The 24965-nt window shown below is 37.8% G+C and overlaps 1 protein-coding gene and 1 pseudogene across 10 annotated transcripts in view; both read right to left on the bottom strand.

The window, feature by feature from the left end:
- ACER3 (alkaline ceramidase 3) overlaps positions 1-24965 on the bottom strand; it is a 162359-nt gene that overhangs the window by 32143 nt on the left and 105251 nt on the right. For 7 of the 10 annotated variants that reach the window (XR_011995139.1, XR_011995140.1, XM_072725968.1 and 4 more), the window contains 4 exons: positions 23906-23987; positions 19342-19377; positions 3940-4107; positions 1634-1692 (listed from right to left, as the gene is read on the bottom strand). Coding sequence is in view for 8 of the 10 variants with exons in the window: in XM_072725968.1 (XP_072582069.1) it covers positions 1634-1692; positions 3940-4107; positions 19342-19377; positions 23906-23987 (345 nt within the window). In the remaining 2 variants the exon portion in view is untranslated. The remainder of the gene's footprint in view (positions 1-1633; positions 1693-3939; positions 4108-19341; positions 19378-23905; positions 23988-24965) is intronic. The other 3 variants (XM_072725974.1, XM_026010434.2, XM_072725973.1) reach the window with 1 other exon arrangement.
- Positions 20341-22160, bottom strand: LOC112928626 (T-complex protein 1 subunit eta pseudogene; annotated as a pseudogene).

Genomic DNA, 24965 nt, shown 5'->3' with positions numbered 1-24965 from the left:
CCATATCAAAATTAAAACCTTTTTTGCTCTGTGAAAGACTCTGTGAAGTGTATGAGATGACAAGGTATATAGACTGGGCAAGAAAATATTTGTGAACTACACGTCTGATGAAGGATTAGTATCAAAAATATGTAAGGAACTCTCAAAACCCAACTAAAAAATAAGAAACAATACCATCAGAAAATGGGTAAAGACACAAACATTTCAACCAAGAGGATATACAGATGGCAAATAGGTACATTAAAATATGTTCATCTTCAGACATTAGGGAAATGAAAATTAAAACTACAATGAGAGATCAGCACATACCTATAAGAATGGCTAAAATAAAAAATAGTGACAACATGAAATATTGACAAGAATGCAGAGAAACTGGGTTAACTGGGTTAACTCAAACACTGCTGGTAGAAATGTAAAATGTCAGACCCACCCTGGAAAATAGCATGGCAGTTCTAAGAAAAACTAAACATATAACCATGATACAATTTAGCAATTCCACTCTGGGTATTTATTCCAGAGACTGGAACATTTATATTCACACAGAAACCTATAAACAAATGTTCATAGCAACTTTATTCCTTATAGTCAAAAACTAGAAACAATTCAGATATCATTTAACAGGTCAATGGTTATGCATCCATACCATGGAATACTACTCAGCAATTGAAAGGGTTGAACCACTGACACATTCAACAACTTGTACTTATCTCCAGTAAATTATGCTGAGTGCAAAAGGCCAATCCCAAAGGTTATATATACTGTATGATTCCATTTACATAATATTTTTGAAATTAAAAAAATTATAGAAATGCAGGAAAGATGAGTGAATGCCAGGCAGGGGTTAAGGATAGCTGGTGAAAGGATGGGGTAGGAAAGAAGTGAGTATGGCTTTAAAAGGACAACACAGGGATCCTTGTGGTGATGGAATTGTTCTGTATCTTGACTCTGCCAATGTTAAATCCTGGTTTTCATATTGTACTATAGTTTTGCAAGACATCATTGGAGAAAACTGGTAAAGGGTACAGGAGATTTCTATTATTTTATAATGCATGTGCTTCTATAATTACTTCAAAATAAAACGCTTAATTAAAAAAAGAAAAAAGGATAAATCAATAAATCATGTTATTTATTTATTGAGCACATGCTATGTGGCCAGGTCACGTGGAAGGTACTCACATGAATATTTATTATTTATTCTTCATAAACTCTATAAAGATTATAACTATTTCCTAAATCATCTCTCTGGAGTACTGATTCTTTGTGACATTAACTATCTTCCTTAAAAAGTGTTTTGTAAGAAGGGTTTTGAGTCCAGTAGTTTGAGGAACACAAAAACAATTTTTATTTTTACTATAGCATTTTTCAAGGCAATATACTAATGTACATTACAAATATTCAAAAGGAGGCCATCATGTATAGTTTTCCTCTAATTTTGGAACTTTTGTTTTTATAGGATGCCATTTAACACCTTGTTTAAAGAACTAGTATTCATTATCTTATACCACAATAAATGTTGGCCTAAAGCTCTCTATCAATTTACTGCTAGAGTTGCGTTTTATGTATTATTTCAACTTAGCTATAGCTTTATTGCTTGAATATAATTTAAATCATGGCGTTGATCCAAACCACTTACCATGTAACAATATAAATAGATCGAAGTACTAATGTGAAGACCAACATTCCATACATAACCTGAATAAGAAAGGAAAAATGAAGTTAGTAAAATCATTATTCTTTGGCAAAGGAAGTATATTTTGCCTACAAAAGTAGCCCTCTCAAAATTTATTACCTTTGGTTACATTTTATTTATTTCTTTATTTATTGAATTTTATTTATTTATTCATGAGAGACACAGAGCATGAGAGGGAGAAGCAGAGACACAGGCAGAGAGAGAAGCAGGCTCCATGCAGGGAGCCAGACATGGGCCTCGATCCCGGGTCTCCAGGATCACGCCCTGGGCCAAAAGCAGCGCTAAACGGCTGAGCCACCTGTGTTGCCCCTTTTGGTTACATTTTAAAGAACAGACTTTTTGCAAATATCTTCTCCCATCCATAGGTTGCTTTCTTGTTTTGTTGATTGTTTCTTTCACTGTGCAGCTTTTTATTTTGATGAAGTCTCTTATTTTGATGAAGTCTCAATTGTCTATTTTGCTTTTGTTTTTCTTGCCTCCAGAAACATACCTAGGAAGAAGTTGCTACTGCCAATGTCAAAGAGGTTACTGTGTTCTTCTTTAGGATTTTTATGGTTTCAAGTCTCAGATTTAGTTCTTTAACCCATTTTTATTTTATTTTATTTTTTAAATATTTTTATTTATTTATTCACGAGAGAGAGAGGGGGGGGGGGCAAAGACACAGGCAGAGGGAGAAGCAGGCTCCATGCAGGGAGCCCGATATGGGACTCGATCCCGGGACGCCAGCATCACACCCTGGGCTGAAGGCAGGTGCTCAACTGCTGAGCCACCCAGGCCAGGGTACCCTCTTTAACCTATTTTTAATTTATTTTTGTGTATGGTGTAAGAAAGTGGTTCAGTTTCATTCTTTTGCATGTGGCACTCCAGTTTCCCCAACGCCATTTGTTGAAAAGACTTTTTCCCATTGAATATTCTTTCCTGCTTTTTTGAAGATTAATTGACCATAAGGTTGTACGTTCATTTCTGGATTTTCTCTTCCATTCCACTGATCTATGTGTCTATTTTTGTACCAATTATCATACTGTTTTGATTATTACACCTTTTTAAAAAATGTAAATTCAATTAGCCAACATATAGTATACATCACTAGTTTCAGATGTAGAGTTCAATAATTCATCAGTTGTGTAACACCCAGGGCTCATCAGATCATGGGCCCTCCATAATGCCCATTCCAATTACCCCGTCCTCCACCCACCTCTCTTCTAGCAACCTTCAGTTTGTTTCCTATAGTTAAGATTCTGTCGTGTTTTGTCTCCCTCTCTATTACTTCCTGATCAGTTTTCCCTCCCTTCTCCTATGATCTTCTGTGCTGTTTCTTATATTTCACATATGAGTGAAACCAAATGATACCTCTTTCTCTGATTGACTTATTTTGCCCAGCATAATATCCTCTAGTTCCATCCACGTTGATGTAAATGGTTAAGTATTCATCCTTTATAATGGCTAATATTCCATTGCATGTATGTATGTATGTATGTATGTACGTATGTATGTGTGTTTGTGTGTATCACATCCTCTTTAATCATTTATCTGTTAGACATCTCTGCCTTTCTATAGTTTGGCTATTTGTGGACATTGCTGCTATAAACATTGGGGTGCGTGTGCCCCTTCGGATCATTACATTTGTATCTTTGGGGCAAATATCTAGCAGGGCAATTGCTGGGTCATAGGGAAGCTCAATTTTTCACTTTTTGGGGAATCTCCATACTGTTTTCCAGAGTGCCTGCACTGGCTTGCATTCCCACCAACAGCGTAAGAAGAGTCCGCTTTTTCTTCATCCTTGCCAACATCTGTTGTTTCCTGATTTGTTCATTTTAGCTATTCTGACTGGTGTGAGGTGGTATCTATAGTGATTTTGATTTGTATTTCCCTGATGACAAGAGATGTTGAGCATTTTTTTCATGTGTCTGTTGGCCACCTGTATGTCTGCTTTGGAAAAAATGTCTGTTCATATCTTCTGCCCACTTCTTGACTGGATTATTTGTTTTTTGGGTGTTGAGTTTGATAAGATTTTAAATAAATTTTCTTGGATACTAGCCCTTTATCTGATATGTCACTTGCAAATATCTTCTCCCATTCCAGACCTGAAGTCTGGAATTGTGATGCCTCCAAGTTGTTTTTCTTTTTCAAGGTTTGCTTTTGCTATTCAGGGTCTTTTGCAGTTCCATACAAATTTTAGGACTGTTTATCTGATAGAGGATTAGTATCCAAAATACATTTAAAAAAAAACTTAAAAAAACTTGGGGTACCTGGGTAGCACATTTGTTTAAGCGTCCAACTCTTGGTTTCAGTTCAGGTGATGATCTCAGGGTTATGAGATTGAGCCCCAAAAATTGGGCTTGACGCTCAGGACAGACTGCTTGAAATTTTCTCTCCCTTTCCCTTTGCCCCTCCTCCAGCTTGTGCTCTTTCTCCCTCTAAAATAAATAAATCTTTTAAAAAACCTTATAAAACTCAACATCTGAAAAACTAATAATCCAATTAAAAATGTGAAGACACCAACAGACTATTCTCCACAGAAGACATACAGATGGCATAAGAAAAGATGTGACACAGACATATGAACACATGAAAAGATGCTCACCATCGCTGATCATCAGGGAAACACAAATCAAATGAGTTATTATCTTACATCTGTCGGAATGGCTAAAATCAACAATACAAGAAACAACAGGTTTCTTGTGACAAGGATGTGGAGAAAAGGGAACCCTCATGCAATGTTGGTGGTCGGCAAATTGGTGCAGCCACTCTGGAAAAGTTAAAAATAGAACTACCCTATGATCCAGCAATTGCACTACTATATATTTACTCCAAGAATACAAAAATACTAATTCGAAGGGATACATTTATCTCAATGTTTATAGCAGCATTATCTACCCGAGCCAAAATATAGAAACAGCCCAAGTCAACTGATGAATGGATAAAGAAGATGTGGTATAAAGAAGGGGAGCTAGGATGGCACATAGTAGGAGGACCCTAGGCTGGCCTTGTTCCTTGAATGCAGCTAGATAACTATCAAATCATTCTGAATACCCAAAAAATTAACCTGAGGACTGATACAACAAACTGCACAACTAGGAGAGAAAAGACCATAGCAAGGAATGTAGGATGTGTGGAGACATGGTTTGGGGGAGAAACACTTTATGGGTGTTGTGGAAGAGGGGGAGCCTTTGTCATGGAGAAAGGTGAGAGAGGAGTGCACAGTGATTGATACAAAGAGGATACTTCCCTAAAGCTATTGTTTGGGAAAATGGAAGGGGCTAATTTTCACGAGTTTTTGCAACCAGCAGGGCTCAAAAGACTGGAGTTATGGAGGTTCATGGGTTTGTCTGGGATAGAGACCTGAAGGCACTGCCCTGCTTCTGGAGACAAGGCAGGCAAGTGTCTCTGGGCAGAAGGTGTGATCTGAGGATTACCCGGGACACACGGTGGAAAGTGACTATTTCCTATTCCTGGAGTGCATCTGTGAGAGGTGGCTTTGCCTCTCCGGGGACAAAGGAGCCTGCAGGTGGCATTTTGCTCCTCTACCCTCACCATAGACCCAGAAAAATCTACTAAGGGCAGCTAACCTGGACACTGATTGTTTTGCCTGCTTTGCCTCTGCTCTAGTGCAGCTGCCCTTCTGGGTCAAACCAGCATTGGTTCCGGCATGTCATGACCCTCGCCGAGAAGCCCAGCATGGGTTCCTGCCACAGCAAGTCCCTAAAGTTTGGAGTTTTGGAAGTTAGCAGGTTTGGCTATGATAGAGCCCAAAGTGCACTGTGCTGCTCCAGGCAGGTGAACAACCTGGAGAAAGAGGGTGAAAAAAGCAACTAAAAAACACATAGGATGCATGGGGGGAAATTATCTGCTCTTCTGGGAGGGCTTCCTGAGAACAGGGAGTGTGGAATACCTTCCCCTAGGGATAAAGAAGCTAGCTGGCACAATTTACTTTCCCCATCCCTTAAGCGTAAACCAACTTCAGTAAACAAATGCTATGCACTAACACTGGTTGCCTAATGCTTATACCAGGTCCCACCCCTCTGTGCTACCCTGGTACTGCTTTTCTTGGGCAGGTGTGCCTAAGGACCAGCCCAGTGGGCCTCTTCCCCAAAAGACAAGCACAACCCTTCCTAGCCCCAACATATCTACTAACCAAAAAGTTCTGCACTTTTTTTTAAATTTAAAAAATTTTTTTAACTGAAACACACAAACACAAGTGCCTAAAAGATAAACGTTTTGACGATTATCATAAAACAAGTATCCTTGTACTTTTTGACTTTGTAATTAAAAATGGACCATTGACAGCGTACTCTAAATCAACCTCAGTATCCCTCTCAAGCTCTATACCTTCTCTTCCTCAAGACTCAACACTATTCTGGAGTCCCAGGATCGAGTCCTGCGTCGTGCTCCCAGCATGGAGCCTGCTTCTCCCTACTCCTGTGTCTCTGCCTCTCTCTCTCTCTCTATCATAAATAAATAAATAAATAAATAAATAAATAAATAAATAAATAAATAAATAAATAAATAATAAATAAATGGAATCCTATATGTGTCAAGCTTCCTTTACCCAATATTATGTTTATGAGCCTTATTCAACTTGTTATATGAGCTGTGGCATATTAGTTCTCACTATTTAATATCCACTTCCTTTCTATTTAATAATTTATTAATATTATCTAATAATAAATTAAATATAATTTAATAATTATATAAAATGGTTTATTTAAAACTAAAAATTAATATATTGACAATATTTCATAAATTAATATTATTTGAATATGCATATTTTCTTTTTCTTGGTTATCATATGAGGGACCTATTTCATTAAATAGGTAATAATTATTTCAAGAATTACTTTAGGTTTTTGTTTTGTTTTAATAGAAATTTACTTGCTTATAGTTCTGGAGGCTAGAAATATAAGGTAAAGGTGCCAGCAAGCTTGGTTTCCTCTGAGGGACTCTCTTCTAGGCTTGTAGGTGGCTATCTTTTTCTGATGTCTTCATATGATTCTCTTCTATGACTATGTCCTAATCTCTCTTTATAAGGACACCAGTCATATTGGATTAAGGCCTATCCATATGAACTCATTTTACCTTAATTATCTTTTCCAAGGCCCTGTCTCCAAATACAGTTCTTTTTTTTTCTTATTAATTCCAGTATAGTTAAGTGTTATATTAGTTTCAGGTGTACAATACCATTACTGTAATTCAACAGTATCACAATTGTTGAATCACCATTCAACAATTCTATACATTACTCAATGCTTATCATAAGTGTACCCTTAATCCTCCTCACCTATTTCACCCATCCCCCTTCCTCTCTGGTAACCATCAGTTTGTTCTCTATAGTTAAGAGTTTTTTCCTTTTTTAAAACTTGTTTTTTGGGCAGCTTGGGTGGCTCAGTGGTTTAGCACCGCCTTCAGCCTAGGGCCTGATCCTGGAGACCTGGAATTGAGTCCCACATCAGGCTCCCTGCATGGAGCCTGCTTCTCCCTCTGCCTGTGTCTCTGCCTCTCTCTGTCTCTCATGAATAAGAAAATAAAATCTAAAAAAAATTTTTGTTTCTTAAAGTCCACATATGAATGAAATCATATGGTATTTGTCTGACTTATTTCACTTAGCATTTTACCCTCTAAGTCCACCCATGTTGTTGCAAATGGCAATGTTTCATTCTCTTTTATGGCTGAGTAATATTCCATGGCATATATGTACCACTTCTTTACCAATTCATCAATGGGTGGAAAATTGGGCTGCTTCCATTATTTGGTTATTGTGAAAAATGCTGCAATAAACGATGGTGAACATATCTTTTCAAGTTAGTGCTTTCATTTTCTTTGGGTAGTGTAATTACTGGATCATTCAGTAATTCTATTTCTTTTTTTTAAAGATTTTATTTAAGTAGTCTCTACACTCTATATGAGGCTTGAACTTACAACCCTGAGATCAAGAGTCGCATGCTCCACTGAGCCAGACAGGCACCTCCAGTAGTTCTATATTTAATTTTCCGAGAAACCTCCATACTGTTTTCCACAGTTGCTGCACCAGTTTGCATTCCCACCAATAGTGCATGAGAGTTCCTTTGTCTCCACATCCTTGCCAACACTTCTTTTATTTCTGATTTTAGCCATTTTGACAGGTGTGAGGTGATACCTCAGTGTGGTTTTGATTTGCATTTCCCTGATGATGAGTGATGGTGAGCATCTTTTCATGTGTCTGTTGCCCATGTTATGTCTTCTTTGGAGAAGTGTCTGTTCATGTCTTTTGTCCAGTTTTTAACTGTATTATTTGGGTTTTTTGGTGTTAAGCTGTGTAAGTTCTTTATATATTTTTGATATTAACCCCTTATTGGATATCACTTTCAAATATCTTTTCCCATTCAGTAGGTTGGCTTTTTTTTTTTTTTTTTTTGTAGGTTGGCTTTTTATTGGTTTCCTTTGTTGTGCAAAAGCACTGTATTTTGATGTCCCAAAAGTTTATTTTTGCTTTTGTCTACCCCGCCTTTCTAGACACAGCTAGAAAAATGTTGCTATGGCCAATGTGAGAGAAATTACTGCCTAAGCCCTCTTCTAGGATTTTTATGGTTTCAGGTCTCACATTTACGTCTTTAATCCATTTTGAGTTTTTGTGTATTGTATAGAAAGTGGTCCAGTTTCATTCTTTTATTATTATTATTATTTTTATTTATTCATAGAGACACAGCTAGAGAGAGAGAGGCAGAGACACAGGCAGAGGGAGAAGCAGGCACCATGCAGGGAGCCCGACGTGGGACTCGATCCCGGGTCTGCAGGATCACGCCCTGGGCTACAGGCGGCGCTAAACCGCTGCGCCACCGGGGCTGCCCCAGTTTCATTCTTATGCATAAAGCTGTCCAGTTTTTCCCAACATCATTTATTGAAGAGACTTTTTCCCCTTGCATTGAATATGCATATTTTATATGTCCATTCTACTGCAGCTGGACACTGGAGTCCAATTTTAGATATCTATAATAACCCTGCTATAGTCACTTTAATATATATTTTTGGTGACATGTTGAGATTTCTATTGAACATAAGCCAAACTGATGGAGCAGAGTATGCATAAACTGTTTTCCAAAGTGGTTATGACAATTAACACTCCCACCAACAGTGTATGATGGTTGCTTAACAACCTTGTCAATAAGCACTTAATACTGTAGTCTTTTTGATTTTAGCTATTCTGTTGGGTTTCTAGTAGCACCTCATTATATTTGTAATTTTTATTTCCATGATGACTAATTAATTACCACTTCACAAGTTTATTGGCCATTTGAGTATAGTCTTTTGTTAAGCATCTCTTTGTCCATTTTTCTACTTGGGTTTTCTACTTTTATTGGTTTGTGGAAGGTCTTTATATATACTAGTCTTCACTTGATCATATATGTTGTGAATATCTTAATCCACTCTACAGCATTATGTTCTTACTCTTAGGATGCCTTTTGATAAACCCAAATTCTTAATTTTAAGATAAATGATAGAATGTGTCTTGTAATGATGGCATAATTATCCATTTATTTAGGTACTCTTTAACGTCTTCAAACATGTTTTATCACTTTTTCCATTTGTAAGTCTTAGACATTTATGTTAGATTTATTCCAAGGCACTTCATATTCTTTTTAAAAAATTTTTATAATTAAAAAAATTTATTCAGGGATCCCTGGGTGGCGCAGCGGTTTGGCGCCTGCCTTTGGCCCAGGGCGTGATCCTGGAGACCCGGGATCGAATCCCACGTCAGGCTCCCGGTGCATGGAGCCTGCTTCGCCCTCTGCCTATGTCTCTGCCTCTCTTTCTCTCTGTGACTATCATAAATAAATAAAAAATTTAAAAAAAACAAAAAATTTATTCATGATAGAGACAGAGACACAGGAGGAGGGAGAAGCAGGCTCCATGCCGAGAGCCTGACGTGGGACTCGATCCTGGGACTCCAGGATTGCGCCCTGGGCCAAAGGCAGGCGCCAAACCGCTGAGCCACCCAGGGATCCCCCAGCACCTCATATTCTTAGATGATTATTTTAAGTAGTACTTTCAAAAATATTTTCTACCTGTTTGATGCCATTATATATAACAGACTGGAATATATAACTGGAATTAGTTCTTCTTTTACTATGTGGTAGAATATTCTAGTGAAGTCATATTTGTGGGAAGATTTCTGACTACTGACTCGATTACTTACATATACACACACACACACACAAAGCCATTTTTTGTAGTTTTTATATCACGTGACTTTGCATTTAAAATCTCTTCAGATTTTAATAATCTGTAGATTCTTTAATTTTCTATGTATACATTTGTGTATCACTTGTGAATATTTACAGTTTTGTTTCATCGTCTTAAATTTAATAACTTTAATTTCTTTTTCCTGCCTAATGAAGTAGGCCAAACCCTTGCTATCTCATGCTCAATTTCAAAGGGAAAGCTTTCACTGGTTCATCACTAACTGTAATATTGGCTATAGGGCTTAAAATTTATTTTGAAAATAATCTTTAACAGATTAAGAAGACCTTTTTTTATTTCCAATTTGCTGGGTTTTTTTTTAAAGATTTATTTATTTATTTATTCATGAGAGACACAAAGAGAAGGCAGAGCCATAGGCAGAGGGAGAAGCAGGCTTCTTGTGGGAAGCCTGATGAGAGACTCAATCCCAGGACCCCGGGATCATGACCTGAGCCAAAGGCAGATGCTCAACCACTGAGTCACCCAGGTGCCCCCAGATTTTCTATTCTTTATTAAGTTTCTGCAAGTTATACTTCCAGGAATCTGTCCACTAAAAAAAATTGCAATTTTAAATTTATTAGTATAAAGTCTCTCATAATATTCAATTAATTCTTTAAGGCCCTTAGGATTTAATGTGATATCCTTTCATTCTGATATTATTTGTGCTTGCCTTTTCACTTATGATCAAATATGCCAAGGATATATGTTAATTTTACTTGCCTTTTTGAAGAAGGAACTTATAGCTTTGCTTATTTTCTCTACAGATACTTGTTTTCTAATGTATTCATTTTTGCTTTTTATTTTTCCTTTGTTTCTTGAAATAGATGCCAAAACTCGCCTTTATGGCCTTTCTTCTTCCTCTTTTTTTTTTTTTTTTTTTTGGTATACACATTTTAAGGCTAGATATTTCTTTCCAAGTATTACCTTTATGGCCTTTCTTCTTCCTCTTTTTTTTTTTTTTGGTATACACATTTTAAGGCTAGATATTTCTTTCCAAGTATTGATTTTGCCAAGTCAAGTCCTCCAGGTTTTAACATGTATTTTTTCATTCTGACTCCATAGTATTTTCCAATTTCTATGACTTCTTTGAGCCATGTATTATTTAGAATTATATTGCTTATATTTAACATAATTGTATTATAATCAGAAATTATATTCTGATTCTAAGCTTTTGAAATTTAAGGTGCTATGTGGGCAAGTATATAGTCAATTTTTGTAAATGTTCTTTAAGGGCTTGAAAAAAGTGTTTCTGCAATTGTTGGATGCAGTATTTTACATCTGGCTTATGGGCAAGGTTTCATATCTATCTATCAGAAAGAGAGTGCGTATATGGTGGGGGGGGGGGGGGCAGAGGGAGGAAGAGAATCTTCATCCAGACTCTCTGCTGAGTGGGGAGTCTGACACAGGGCAGGATCCCAGGACCCTGAGATCATGACCTAAGCCAAAACCAAGAGTTGGCTGCCCAACCACTGGGCCACACAGGCACCACATGGGTCAAGGTTTTTTTTTTTTTTTAGAGATTTATTTATTCATGAGAGACAGAGACAGAGAGAGAGGCAGAGACATAGGCAGAGAGAGAAGTAGGCTCCATGTAGGGCGCCCAATGTGGGACTCAATCCCCTGACTCCAGGATCACGCCCTGAGCCAAAGGCAGACACTCAACTGCTGAGCCAGCCAGGTGTCCCATGGGTCAAGATTCTTTAATCATGTTGTGCAAATATTCCACATTTATTACTGAGAGGTATATATTAAAATCACATAAAATTATAGATTTCTCTTTTTTTTAGTTCTGTCAAATTTTGCATTATATATTTGAGACATTACATGGACTACAAATTTTGAATTATTATAATTTTCTGATGAATTGAATATTTTTAATACTATGAAGTAATCCCTCAGCTTTTCCCATAAAGTCTATCTTGTTCTATAATAAAACAACTATACCACATATACATATAACAGAATTATGCTTAGTGTTTGCATGGTATATATACTTTTCCACACTTTCACTGTCCACTTTTCCATATCTTAATATTTCAGGTGGACTCTTTTTCAAGGCCTTGATATGACTCTTGCCTACTATTTGTAGTCTCTTTACAACAGCAGAATCCAACAACTATTATTGAATATTGTATTAGATCCTGGGAATAAAATGGTGTGGAGTAAAGGATTAATATCAAGGATCAGCTTGATGTAGGACTAGTTGAGAACGACCTCAGTCTCGAAGGCTTGAATGTAGCAGTTAAGATAAATAGAAAATATTATGTCTGCTTTGGTTGTGAAAGACCGCACCTAGGTTGGAGGCTTGGGGTCTGATGAGAACAGTATTAAAGGTGCTCATTATAAAGAATGGTAGGAAAAAGGGGCTAGAGCTTCTATGTGTTACAATGACCTCCACTACACATAGCTCTCATCTCTGGCAGGTGTACATAACTTATGTGGATGAGAGGGCAAAAGAATCTGTGCATAAAAATAGCTCTGGATCTCCTGATGAGATGAAAACATTATACTCCTACAGTATACTGCTGTATACTCCACCATGTATCCCCTTATTCCCTCTCTGAAGCTAAGTAAACACAGCATTAAAGATGATTAGAGGCTGATTGCCAGTTTAAATCTGTAACTGCAGCTATGATGCTCTAATGGTGAACAAGAAAGGCATGATCCCTGTCCTCACAGCAATTACAATCTATTGTGGAAAAAGATAAATAATCAGGCAATGAAAGATCTAGTATTTAACTCTGTGACAGAGACTGTACAGAGTGCTTTGAAAGCCACCTAATCTAGACTTTTGCAGATCAGAAAGACTTTTATGGAGGATATGATTTTTAATTTTATAATTGAAACATTAGTAGAAGCATCATTAATAATCACTGAAATACTATTTGGAGAAGATGGAAGAGGGGTGTGTGGGTGGCTGTCAGCTGAGTGCTGGACTCTTGATTTTGCCTCAGGTCATGATCTTGGGTGACCTGAACCCAAGCCTATGATCAGAGTGTCAAGGTCTGCTCTGCGTGGGGAGCCTAAGATTTTCTCTCTCCCTCTGCCCCTCTCCACCCCATGTGCACGCTTAACCCTCTCGCTCTTTCAAAAAAAAAAAAAAAGAGGTTGGAGCTGGATGAAAGTAACCAGCATAGCTTACATTCTAGAGACCAGAAGAAAGTATGTCTAGAATATACTGTTGACATGAAGAGTGGGAAAAATGAAGTCAAAAAGGTAAAACCAGAGGTCAAATCTGGCTTTTCAAGTCATGTTAAGGAGTTGAACTTTATCTTATAAGCAAAAGGAAGTCATTGCTTCTCAGCCTTTTGGCCGTGTAATATCTGTTTTTATCAGCAAAAGGAAGTCAATGGAAGTGTCAGCAATAGTGGAACATGATTACTCGTGTATTAGAAAGATATTTCTCTCTTGCTGGGTGGAGAATGAATTAGATGGAGGCAAGACCAATGGAAAACAAACCAATACCAAGGTATTACTGTAACCTAGGTGAGCGATGGGGCCTGAACCAGGGTACTATCACTGGGAACGGAGAGAAATGGACATATTAAAGAACAAATTAGTCTTGGACTGATAATAATTTGATATGGCAGTTAGGAAGAATTGGGAAAGCCAATGATGGCCTGGTTTATGATTTTAGTAGTTAGGTGCATGGTGAAATTGTTCCTTACATTAGGATATACAAGAGAAGAAATATAGGAGGGAAAAAAATGGTGATTTCATTTCTAGATATGTTCAGAGTTTGAAGTGTCCATGAGATATCCAAATAGAGATCTCTGAGAACCAGATGTTAGACATCTGGGTTTATGTCTGAGAAGAAAAAAATCTAAGCCGAAGAAACAGATTTATGAATCGCCACCATACAGAAGTCAAAGGGAATGGATTGTTCAAGGAATATGTCAAACACATCAAATAATGGGTAAGTTAGAACCTATACTCTGGCAGTGCACTGTGGTTTTCCAAATTAATTTTCTTCTTTCCACAAGCACCTCTACCCCATACATTCTGATTCTCTTCTAGGATCTGTGGCAGATCTTGCTAGTGACCTATTCAGTATTCATTCTCTCTGTTTTTTTGTCTTTACAGAAGACTGATTTTATTGACCAACAATATGTCCAGCTATAAAAGCTTGATTTCTCAGTCTCTGCCGCAGCAAGAGGCAGCCACATGACCTTAACAACTTTTTTCTATGCATATTCTAATATTAGTCATTTTTAAAATAAAAAGATAATAGAATACATACTTTTTTGCTCCTTGTAATTTTCACCTAAAATACTTTTTATTCTGATAATAAATTCCAAAGTAATCTGCTACAGGAGCATCATCATATCACAGAAGGAATATGGACTTTGGAATAAAAAAGACCTGAGTTCAATTTCTAGCACTACTAGGGACTAAGTGAGAAACCCTGGACTAATTATTTTTTTTTAAGATTTTATTTATTTATTCATGAGAGACACACTTAGAGAGAGAGAGAGGCAGAGAGAGCAGGCTCCATGCAGGGAGCCCGACACGGGACTCGATCCCGGGTCTCCAGAATCACAACCTGGACTGAAGGCGGTGCTCAACCGCTGAGCCACCAGGGCTGCCCTGGACTAATTATTTAACCTTTCTCATGCTCAGTTATCTCATCTATAAAATAAAGATGGCAATTTCTATACAGATCTGTTGGTATTTAGTAAGATAATAGGTAAGTCAATCTATATAAACTATATGAAAGAATATATACTACTCAGCATATAGCAGATACTAAAAAATGTCAGCTTTTCCAAGTGTGTATACATAGTAATTTCCTTATACCACTAATTTGTAGTAAAATGGCACAAATAAAACATAGCAGAATAAAATTTAAATAAATCTGTTTAAGTTCTGTTTTCAAACTGTTTATATAGTATGTTCTTTCTTACAAACCTGGAGGGTTAAATTAGAAGGGAGAGCAAAATACTGATGTGTCATGTCTAGATATAATCTCCAGGAGACATCTACTTAGGAAGATTTTAAGCAATAGCATTTTCTGAGATAATAGATGAAATCTGAGATATTTAGTTACTGATTTAGCAACCGGCTTAAAGAGGGTTCACTAACTTCTTAAAAGTTCTTTTAACCTATTTTCATGTATACTTTTTTTGTTGTTATTTTCTTACTTAAGCTACTGAGTCCCACATCAGGCTCTCAGCTCTGTGGGGAGCCTGCTTCTGCCTCCCTCTCTGTCTCTCACGAATAAATAAAATATTTAAAAAAAAGTGTTTATTCTTTCCTTCTAATTGTATACCACCACTTATCTGTGTAGTCCCAACTCAACTATCTCCTTTCAGAAGCTTTCTGTGATCATGGTAGGCAGAAACATACCTGTGTCATTTTACATCTTTACATGTACTTTTAGTTCACACTATTATTATATTTATTGCCTTGTGCTTTACCTTAGATAGTAGTTTTATATTATCCATATGAAATAAAACCCCTCTTCATTTTAAACATTTTATAGATGAGGAAATTGAAGAATAGGCACAGTATGAAATTTGTCCATGGATAACAAAGTGGCAAAAAATTGAGACTCCAAACTTCAAAAAATCAAGATTCCCAACTCTCAAGCCAGAGCTCCTTTAGATAACACTGCTTTTCTCTCATTTCCCATTATTTCTAAGAGCTTGAAATTTACTGTAAATCTTGTCACAAATTCCAAAACTTTTCCAATTACAAAATTCAAAACAATTTTTCTAAATTCCTGTACATAATATCAAACAGTGATATGAAAGAATGAGAGCAATACTCCACAAACTTAGACGAAAAGAAGGTTCTGAGAAAAAGCAATTCTCTTAAGAATAATACCCAGAAACTAATTAGGAATAGATTTGTTTAAGCTATTGAGCATAAATAAAAAATATTAATTCTGGGGTGCTTAGCTTGGATGAGTTGGTAGAGCATGCAGGTCTTGATCTTGGGGTTGTGAGTTCAAGCCCCATGTTGGACATGGAGCTTATTTAAGAAGAAGAAAATAAATTCTAATAACTTAACAGGACCACTGAAGATATTCTAGATTAGACTTTGGGGCAAAGGCCTCTTCAAATAAACCATTACAAACAGTGAGAAGTACTACTGTATCACAATAGCAGGCCGTCTTCCCTACCTCGTTTTTTAATATTAGAGGAAGTAATAATTTAGCTATATGCAATAAATGTATAATTCTATCCTGAGACATCTAAGCAGACAAACTGCACCCTTATGTACATTACCACTGCTTTTACATACTATAAGTATATTTTTACAAGTCTATCTTCTTGACCAGTGAGCTCCTTGAGACTAGTAACCATGTTTTATTTGCTTGGGTTTATTAATATTAGTTATCATTTACTGACTGATTACCATCTGATAGGGGTTTTTATGCATTATCTCATTTATTTTTTAAAAGATTTTATTTTGATAAATAATTTAATAAAAATTAAATGAAATCTTAAAAAAAAGGATTTTATTTTTATGTCATTATCTACACCCAACATAGGGCTTGAACTTAAAACCCCAAGATGAGAGTCACATGCTCTACTGACTGAGCCACCTAGGCAACCCCATGTTATCTCATTTAATCTTCAGACAACCTCAGGAGATTATTACACCAATTTTAGAAATATAGTATAATGAGTTCTGTAAGAGTAAGAACCTCATCATTTTATTCACTAGTATCTCTCTAATGTCTAGTACAGCACCTGGCATATTGAAGGCACTTATAAAGTGTTTGTGGAATAATGAAGAAACCAAAGCTCAAAGAAGTAATTTGTCCAGGGTATACAGCTAGTAAGTAGAGAGATTCAATTTGAATCCAGGTCTGCGTGACTTTAGATCTTCAAATTTTTGCTTCACTGCCTCTCTATTTCCAACTTCCAGCTCACATCTGTTGAATGAATGAATGTCTTCTACCTTCAGACGACTTACTCACTTCACCCTACCATTCCCCCACTTCTCTCCTGAGAAGCCCTAGAATATAACCCATAGCTCTAAGCCTTCATCCTCCTGCCCTTCCTATTAGCAAACATTTACCACTATCTACAGAAAAGAGAGTATGTATTACTGAAAAAATACATGGAAGTTGCAGCCTGGGAAGACAGATGAATAATTTATTACTTTTATTTCATAAACAGTGTAAAGTAGGTCTAAAACAGAACATGGAAAAAAAAAAAAAAGAAAAAAAAAACAGAACATGGAAAATTGATGGTCATAAACTTACAAAAATTATCCCAAATTTCCAAATTTTGTCTTTTTGTGCTCATGACTTTTCTTTCTTATAAAGACAAATAAGAAATTCACAAAAGCTGAAATATTCTTCATAGAAGAAACTTCCTCCTCTATATTGTGTCAATAAATCTTTCTAGATAAAGAGGTAATTCCATAATGACATACTTTAAGCTAAAAGAAACAGGAAAGTGAGGCTGTTCTCTCTTGTAACACCTACTTTCACCTTGTCTGTAGAAAAGCAAGGCATAATAATGTGGCTTTGGAATTTATTTTTAAAAAAGGAGATTTCAGTTAGATGACTACTATCTAGCTTAAGTTAAAAAAATTATAGGAACCCTTACTTTTTATATAAGTACAAGATAGTCTAAAACTACAAGGCAGGATCCCTGGGTGGCTCAGCGGTTTAGCGCCTGCCTTAGGCCCAGGGCGTGATCCTGTAGTCCCGGGTCCCACATCGGGCTCCCTGCATGGAGCCTGCTTCTCCCTCTGCCTGTGTCTTTGCCTCTCTCTCTCTCTCTCTCTGTGTCTCTCATGAATAAATAAATAAAATCTTTTTAAAAAAATAATAATAAATTAAAAATAAAACTACAAGGCTTCTGATACCTCTGAAATATGTCCTTATTTACTTGTTTTTTTGTTTGTTTTCTAGTTAAAAGAATTGTAATAGGAGTCAAACAAATCTAGGTTAAAATCTTGGCTCTGACTCTTAACTGTGTAACCACTGGGCAAATTCTTTTTTTTTTTTTTTCTTAATTTTTTCTTATTGGAGTTCAATTTGTCAACATTTAGCATAACACCGAGTGCTCATCCTGCCAAGTGCCCCCCTCAGTGCCCACCACCCAGTCACACCAACCCCCTGCCCACCTCCCTTTCCACTACCCCTTGTTTGTTTCCCAGAGTTAGGTGTCTCTCATGTTTTGTCATCCTCACTGATATTTTCACTTATTTTTTCTCCTTTCCCTTTATTCCCTTTCACTAGTTTTTTTAAAAATTTTTATTTATTTATGATAGTCACACAGAGAGAGAGAGAGAGAGGCAGAGACACAGGCAGAGGGAGAAGCAGGCTCCATGCACCAGGAGCCCGATGTGGGATTCGATCCCAGGTCTCCAGGATCGCGCCCTGGGCTAAAGGCAGGCGCCAAACTGCTGCACCACCCAGGGATCCCCTTTCACTAATTTTTATATTCCCCAAATGAATGAGACCATATATGTTTGTCCTTTTCCGATTGGCTTATATCACTCAGCATAATACCCTCCAGTTCCATCCACGTCGAAGCAAATGGTGGGTATTTGTCGTTTCTAATGGCTGAGTAATATTCCACTGTATACATAGACCACATCTTCTTTATCCATTCATCTTTTGATGGACACCGAGGCTCCTTCCACAGTTTGGCTATTGTGGACATTGGGCAAATTCTTAATATCTCTGAGTTCATTTACCTTAAAATGTGAATAATAATCCCTAATTTGTAGGACTGCTGGGGACATTAGAGTCTGCAGTAATGGGCACAGATAGGGCTGGGCATAGGGCTAGGCACTTGGCAGCATTCAATTAACAATGGCTCTATTTCTTTAGGGTCTGCTACTTATTTTACTCTGGTTTCATTACGGGATGCACTTAAATAATTATTTTCTAGAGCAAAGTTTCCTATGTTTGCTTTCTTCAATGTGAGTAACCTCCCACCTCAAAAAAAAAAAAAAAAACCTCATCAAACAGGGAGGAAATATTCAAGGAATTTTCAGTCTTTCTTTTCTAGAAAATAGTATCATAAAAAAGACTTTGTATTATATGTGCATAAATGCTGTTTTTTTCTGCTTTTTAAAAAATATTTTATTTATTTATTGATGAAAGAGAAAAAGAGGCAGAGACATAGGCAGAGGGAGAAGCAGGCTCCATGCAGGAAGCCCGATACGGGACTTGATCCCGGGACTTCGGGATCACATCCTGAGCCAAAGGCAGACGCCCAACCACTGAGCCACCCAGGCATCCCAGTTTTTTTTCAAGAGCAATGCTACACCTAACTACTAATAGCCAGCTGGGCTTGGGCACTGGCATCCTTAAGCACTTGAGTTTGCAAACTCTGTTTTAAGCACTTCCACAGGCTATCTAACATTTTATTTTCAGAAATTGTATCAGCATATAATTTACCAGGAAAGGAAACAAAATGCAGGAGAACTATTGAACAATCAAGTGTGTAATAATTTTTAAATTACCTGATGGAATATAGGCTCCTTTACCTTAAGGTAAACCTACAAAATATTAAAAGAAACACATGTGATTGAAGTGCATTATTGAGGGGGAAGAAAACTTATTCCAACAATTCTGCAAATCCCAAACCTCTCTTGCTTCCCTAGTCCTGCTACTTAGATCTGACCCAGTCAAGTAAACACAATCAGATTAGGTAGCATTAACCCACAGCAGGGCTAGTACCTACAGGTGGGTCTCTCCCACCTAGCTTTACCATGGTAAACTAAACATTTTAAAGCTATTGTGGAATACTCTGGCCTCTTGGCTTCTAACATCAGCATCAAGGAGGGGCAACAGTAATTACTCATGAGAGCTGAAGAGATTCTGCTGAAAATGTCTGTAACACTTTTTTTCAACAAAGAACACTGGACTTAGAGACAGCAGTTATTTCAAACTCTGCCATTTACTTACTATATACCTTAAGCAAGTCAGTTAACGAAAAGACTCATTTTTTCCTTATCTGGATAATGGGAATACAGTGGTAAGGAATGATAAGCTAAAATACATGAAAGTTTTTAGCTTATAATGCATGCTCCATAACTGAAAACATTTAAAACAGATTTCTTGTGCTCTCTTTTACTTTCAAAACCTCTAACTCACTCATCTAGATGTAGAACTCATCACCTAAATGCATTCCCAATTACACAAACCCTAATTTTAGGTTCCAATATCATGTGGGTGATTAAGTTCAATGCCTATTTAAGAATTAGCATGCATTTACTGTCCTATAAAAATATGCCTTTAAAATGACATGGTAGAGAGAGATCAAAAGTCAAATCATAATCCTGAAATGACTCCCATCACTTCAAGAAAAAGTCCAAATTTCAAAGCTTTCCATGATTTCACTCCTGACTTTCTGTCTGGCCTCACTGCTGTCCTCTTGTCCTTTTTTCATCCTAGGTTCTAGAAGTACAGTGCTTCTGCATCTTTAAACATGCCGCTTTTTTTTTTTTAAGTCTATTAAGTTTATTTAAGTCTTTAAGTTTATTTAAATAACCTCCAGTGAGAGCTGAGCAGGCCAATTACTACCCCTTCCTCATAATACCCATTAACCAAGACAGAGTAAGCATACCCTGCAGCCAGCCTGCCAGCCACTCTTGTGAGGGACAAGGTGCCTCTCAGTGTGGGCGGCCTCGGCCCCATCCCTGGCCCGCAGCTGGGGGAGCGTCTACTGTTGAGCAAGGGTTTTTGATGGTCTCATCTACTGACACGATAAGGCAGGCGGCCTCAGAGGCTGCGGTCAGGGCATTAATGCGCACCATGGCTGGCTCCCACACAAACGCCTCAAAGTTGTCAGCAATGTCCTCATTGTTGACGTCCACTCCATACCACATGCCCCCCTGGGCATGCCGAACCCGCAGCTTGTTGAGGATGTTTGTGGCATCAAAGCCAGCATTGTCACACAGCTGACATGGGATAATTTCCAAGGTCTTGGCATATGCCCTGATCAACAGCTGCTGTTTTCCTAGAATGGTCCTTGAGTAATCCTGCAGATACTTGGAAAAGCTCCATCTCAATGGCCCCGCCACCAGCTACCACTGAATCATTCTTGATGGCTCTTCTGACGATCATGATGGCGTCATGCAGAGACCGCTCTGTCTCCTCCATAAACTGCTCAGCACCACCACAAAGGATGATAGTGCAGGTCTTGGCCTTGGGGCAGCCAGTGAAGAAATTGTACCTCTCGCCTCCAATCTGCGTCTCTTCAAAGACCTGGCAGCGGCCTAGCACATCAGCTGACAGAGCATTCACACTGGTTTGGATGGAGCCTCCGCAGGCCATCATTGTCCTCTTTAGATCCTCCTCCGGCACTCGGCCAGCACAGAACATGTCCCTGTTGGCAAAGTATTGGGTGGCCACATCCCCAATGGGGAGTTTGGACAAGACGACTTTGGCTCCAGAATGATGGATCCTCTCTAACTTGTCATAGAGAATGTTCCACTCAGCATCAACAATTGCCTGATAATCCTCCACCGTATGGACTCTGATTTCAGTATTATCTTTCTCAGCTTTCAGCTCAAGCTCAACATTTAAAAGGGCAATCATTGGATTGTTGTACTTTTTGGGTTGCATTTCAAACCCAGCATAAGAGAAGTCTTCTTGAATGCAACGCCAGCTACCAGCTGGGACTCCTCTAGAGCACCACCTTGCACCTTCTTGATTCCAATCATTTTAAGCTGCAACAACTCATCGAGCATTATCACTGCATCCACCACCATCTTAGCGAAGAAGGCTTTCTGCTGGGAAATCAGCTTAGAGCTCAGGGCGGTCATGGCACACTTCTCCAGCAGCTTCCTCTGTTCCACTTTATCTTCCTTCTTCACGGTCACAGCGATCTCTTTGATCTTGTTAACTGCCAAATGGGTGGCAGTGCGGAAAGCTCGGATGATGATCTGTGGGTGCAAACCTTCTTCCACATAGGGTTTCACCTGCTTCAGAAACTCTGCAGCCAGCAGGGTCACTGAGGTGGTACCATCACCGACCTCAGCATCTTGGGATTTAGCAATGTCCACTAGAGTCTTTGCTGCTGGATGGACAACATCAAGGAGTTTCAGAATTGTGGCCCCATCATTAGAAATTGTTGCTTTGCCTTGGCCATCTACAATCAGCTTGTCCATGCCACGAGGGCCTAGGGTGGTTCTTACAGCCTTCGCAATCACCTGGCAGGCACTGATGTTACTTTTAAGCTGGGGGATGCCCTGGGAGCTATCGGTCCCCTCTTTTAATAGGATAACTGGTGTGGGCATCATTTTGGAAGCTTATTCGGTGGCCCGCTATTCCTCCAGTCTCCTAAACATGCTGCTCTTTACTTTGTTCAGAAATCCTCCCCTGCTGGCAAGCATTCATCTTCCAAGATCCAGCTCAAACTATTCCTCTTTCCTGAAGCATTTCCTGGTCCCTTTTCCATTCAGAAGCAGCCATTCACCCTCCTTTGTGCCCTCACTGACCATGTATAAGCATCATGTAATTTACTGGTTTGTTTTTCTCTCCTACAAAGCAATAATTGCTTTGACAGCACAGGCTGTGCTTAGATATCTCTATATCCTCATTTAACGTAGTGCTGACCTCACAAAAATTTTGTATAATTTTACAATTTGGCTACAAAGTTTCTTATTCCTGGAGGAAGTTCCTATCCTCACTACAGTAAGAGGAGAATATTTCCTTTAAGCACCCACAGAGCTTTAATAATAAGATATGCATGAGACACTATGTATCTGTAACTCTAAACTCAGTAAGGAAGAATGCTTTTCATATCTGAAATGTGTTGTTTCAAAATACTAACTTCCCTTTGTATAGTTTCATATTCCCATTGCTAGTAATAACAGAAATGCAAAAGGACATGTCTCTTAAAGACATTTTTTAAGGCAAACGAATTACGGAGTCCTTACCATATACCATGTATTAATTTTTGTAACTAACATGAAACATATGCTATTATTATCTTCATTTTACAGATGAGGAAATTTAATGCAGAGAGATTAAGTAACTTGCCCAAGGTTCCCAGTTATCAAGTAGCAGTACTGGTCCAAGCTCGGATCTGACAGACTTCCAAGCCCGTATTTCTGACCACATCAGTTCTGAACTTGCAAAGGGGTCCAGTTTTGACTCTGCCACCAATTCTCTATATAAACTTGGTTGGCCAGGCAAGTCACTAAAACTCTGTCTCTTCTTTTATACAATAATAAGACTTCCTTTCACATCTGAAACACTAGGATTCTCTCATGATCAATGAGTATGTAGTTTATGTGAAGGACTAGAAAATAAGTGTAGAAGCATAAGAAAAGAGTGTATTTGTTCTTTCAACCTCCTATTCACCTTCTCAGCTCATTGATATCTAACCTCTGCCTCTATCATTATATTGCTGACAGTATCCTTATTATGGTCATCTGGACTTTTAATTGAAATTTTTATGGGTCAAACTTCAATCTTTATTTTACTCATCCTCTTCAAGACAACTAATGCTATCACTTCTTCTAGAAATCTCTTTGTACTCTATGATATTGGACGCTCTAATTTTCCTGCATCTCTCATTACTTGTTCTAGGTCTCCTCCATTTCTTCTATCTGACCTTCAAATGTCAGTGTTCCCATGTATAGCATGGTAATTATAGTTAACACTGGGTTGAATACTGGCAATTTGCTAAGAAAGTAGATTTCAGGTGGTCTCATTTCTCGCTCTCCACTCACTCTCACACACACACACACACACACACACACACACACACACGGCAACTATGTGAGAAGATAAGTTAATTAGCTTGCCTATGGTAATCATTTCACTCTGTATATCAAAGTATCATGTTATAGGCCTTGTATGTATATAATTTAGGGTAAAGTATCATAACTATACTCTCTTGTTTATCTCTCTTAAAAAAAAAAGTGTTCCATAGGGTTGCATCTGTGGTCATCTTAATGGTTCATGCTATCTCTGTGTCAGTTCATCTATTCCCACATTTCTAGTACTACCTTGACCCTGACAATTCTCAAATCCATATCACATGCTTAATGTTAGAAACAAAATAGGACTTACTGTGGTTACTATTAAACTGAACAGAACTAAGATAAAAAGTAGATGGTAGTTTACAGAGTTCTTCATTTTGAAACATTCAAACCTTTAAAAAGACAGAAAGAAATTTGTTTTAGAATATATGACTAGTAAAACAAATAGAATGCTATCTTACCACTTGTATATACACCTCTGGGTCTAGTGATGCCCATCATTTTCTCCTACCCAAACTCTCATCTCAGAGAACCTGGACCAACTACAGCCTAGGGAAATCAGGAGCAGGCACCTAGCTTAAACTGGGCCAATGAGAGGCTCTCTTCTGAAAACTTAGGAGTTTGGGAGTCAGAGACTAAATCAATTAAGTGTGGAGAATCAAAGTATAAAGTCTTATGGATTCAAAGTCTGATGCTGATATTTGGGCAGCTAAATTGAATGAACAAGAAGATGAATGAGCAGAGAACTGATCTGCAGGGAGGAAAAAATAAAGTAGATTCAAAGACTTGAGACCATGTGGAGAGGAAGGAACAGAGAAAAAAGGGTATGAGAGAAAGTTGCCCTTGAGTTGTAGTCAGGGTGTACTTCCTGCTGTTGGGTTTCATTACTACTTGTTCATGTCCATAAAATAAATAAATCTCTTACTCAAGCTGGCTTGAGTAAATCTTGCAATGAGACATTCCCAAGCCATACCAATATGGAAAACATCACTCTATTATAATTGTCTCTTTATGGGTCTCCTAAACTAGACTGTGAACTCCTTGTGTGTAGGGATAAACTCTTTTTCTCATGTATCTAATCACTAGGCTAGCAAATACTCAGTAATGAGGAAATATGAACAAATATTTGACTATCAGTTAGGTATCCAACCTTTGAACCTGTATTTTAGTACAAGCAGCAGGAAGAGTTCTGAGTTTATTAGTTAATTGGCTGTGGGAATGGAAATTGGATCCAACTCCTATTTTCTTATCTGTACAGAAAGGTGATTGGCCCAGATGATTTCTAAGATCTCTTTTACCTTTAAATTCTGTGACTTGATGACTTATTAAAAAAAAGCTTACCTGAAAGTATTTTTTTATTTTTTATATTT

The sequence above is a fragment of the Vulpes vulpes genome, chromosome 11, assembly GCF_048418805.1.
Source record: "Vulpes vulpes isolate BD-2025 chromosome 11, VulVul3, whole genome shotgun sequence".
Classification (NCBI taxonomy): domain Eukaryota; kingdom Metazoa; phylum Chordata; class Mammalia; order Carnivora; family Canidae; genus Vulpes; species Vulpes vulpes.
The sequence above is the reverse complement of the archived record's forward strand: the minus strand, read 5'-3'. Positions and strand labels throughout refer to the sequence as shown.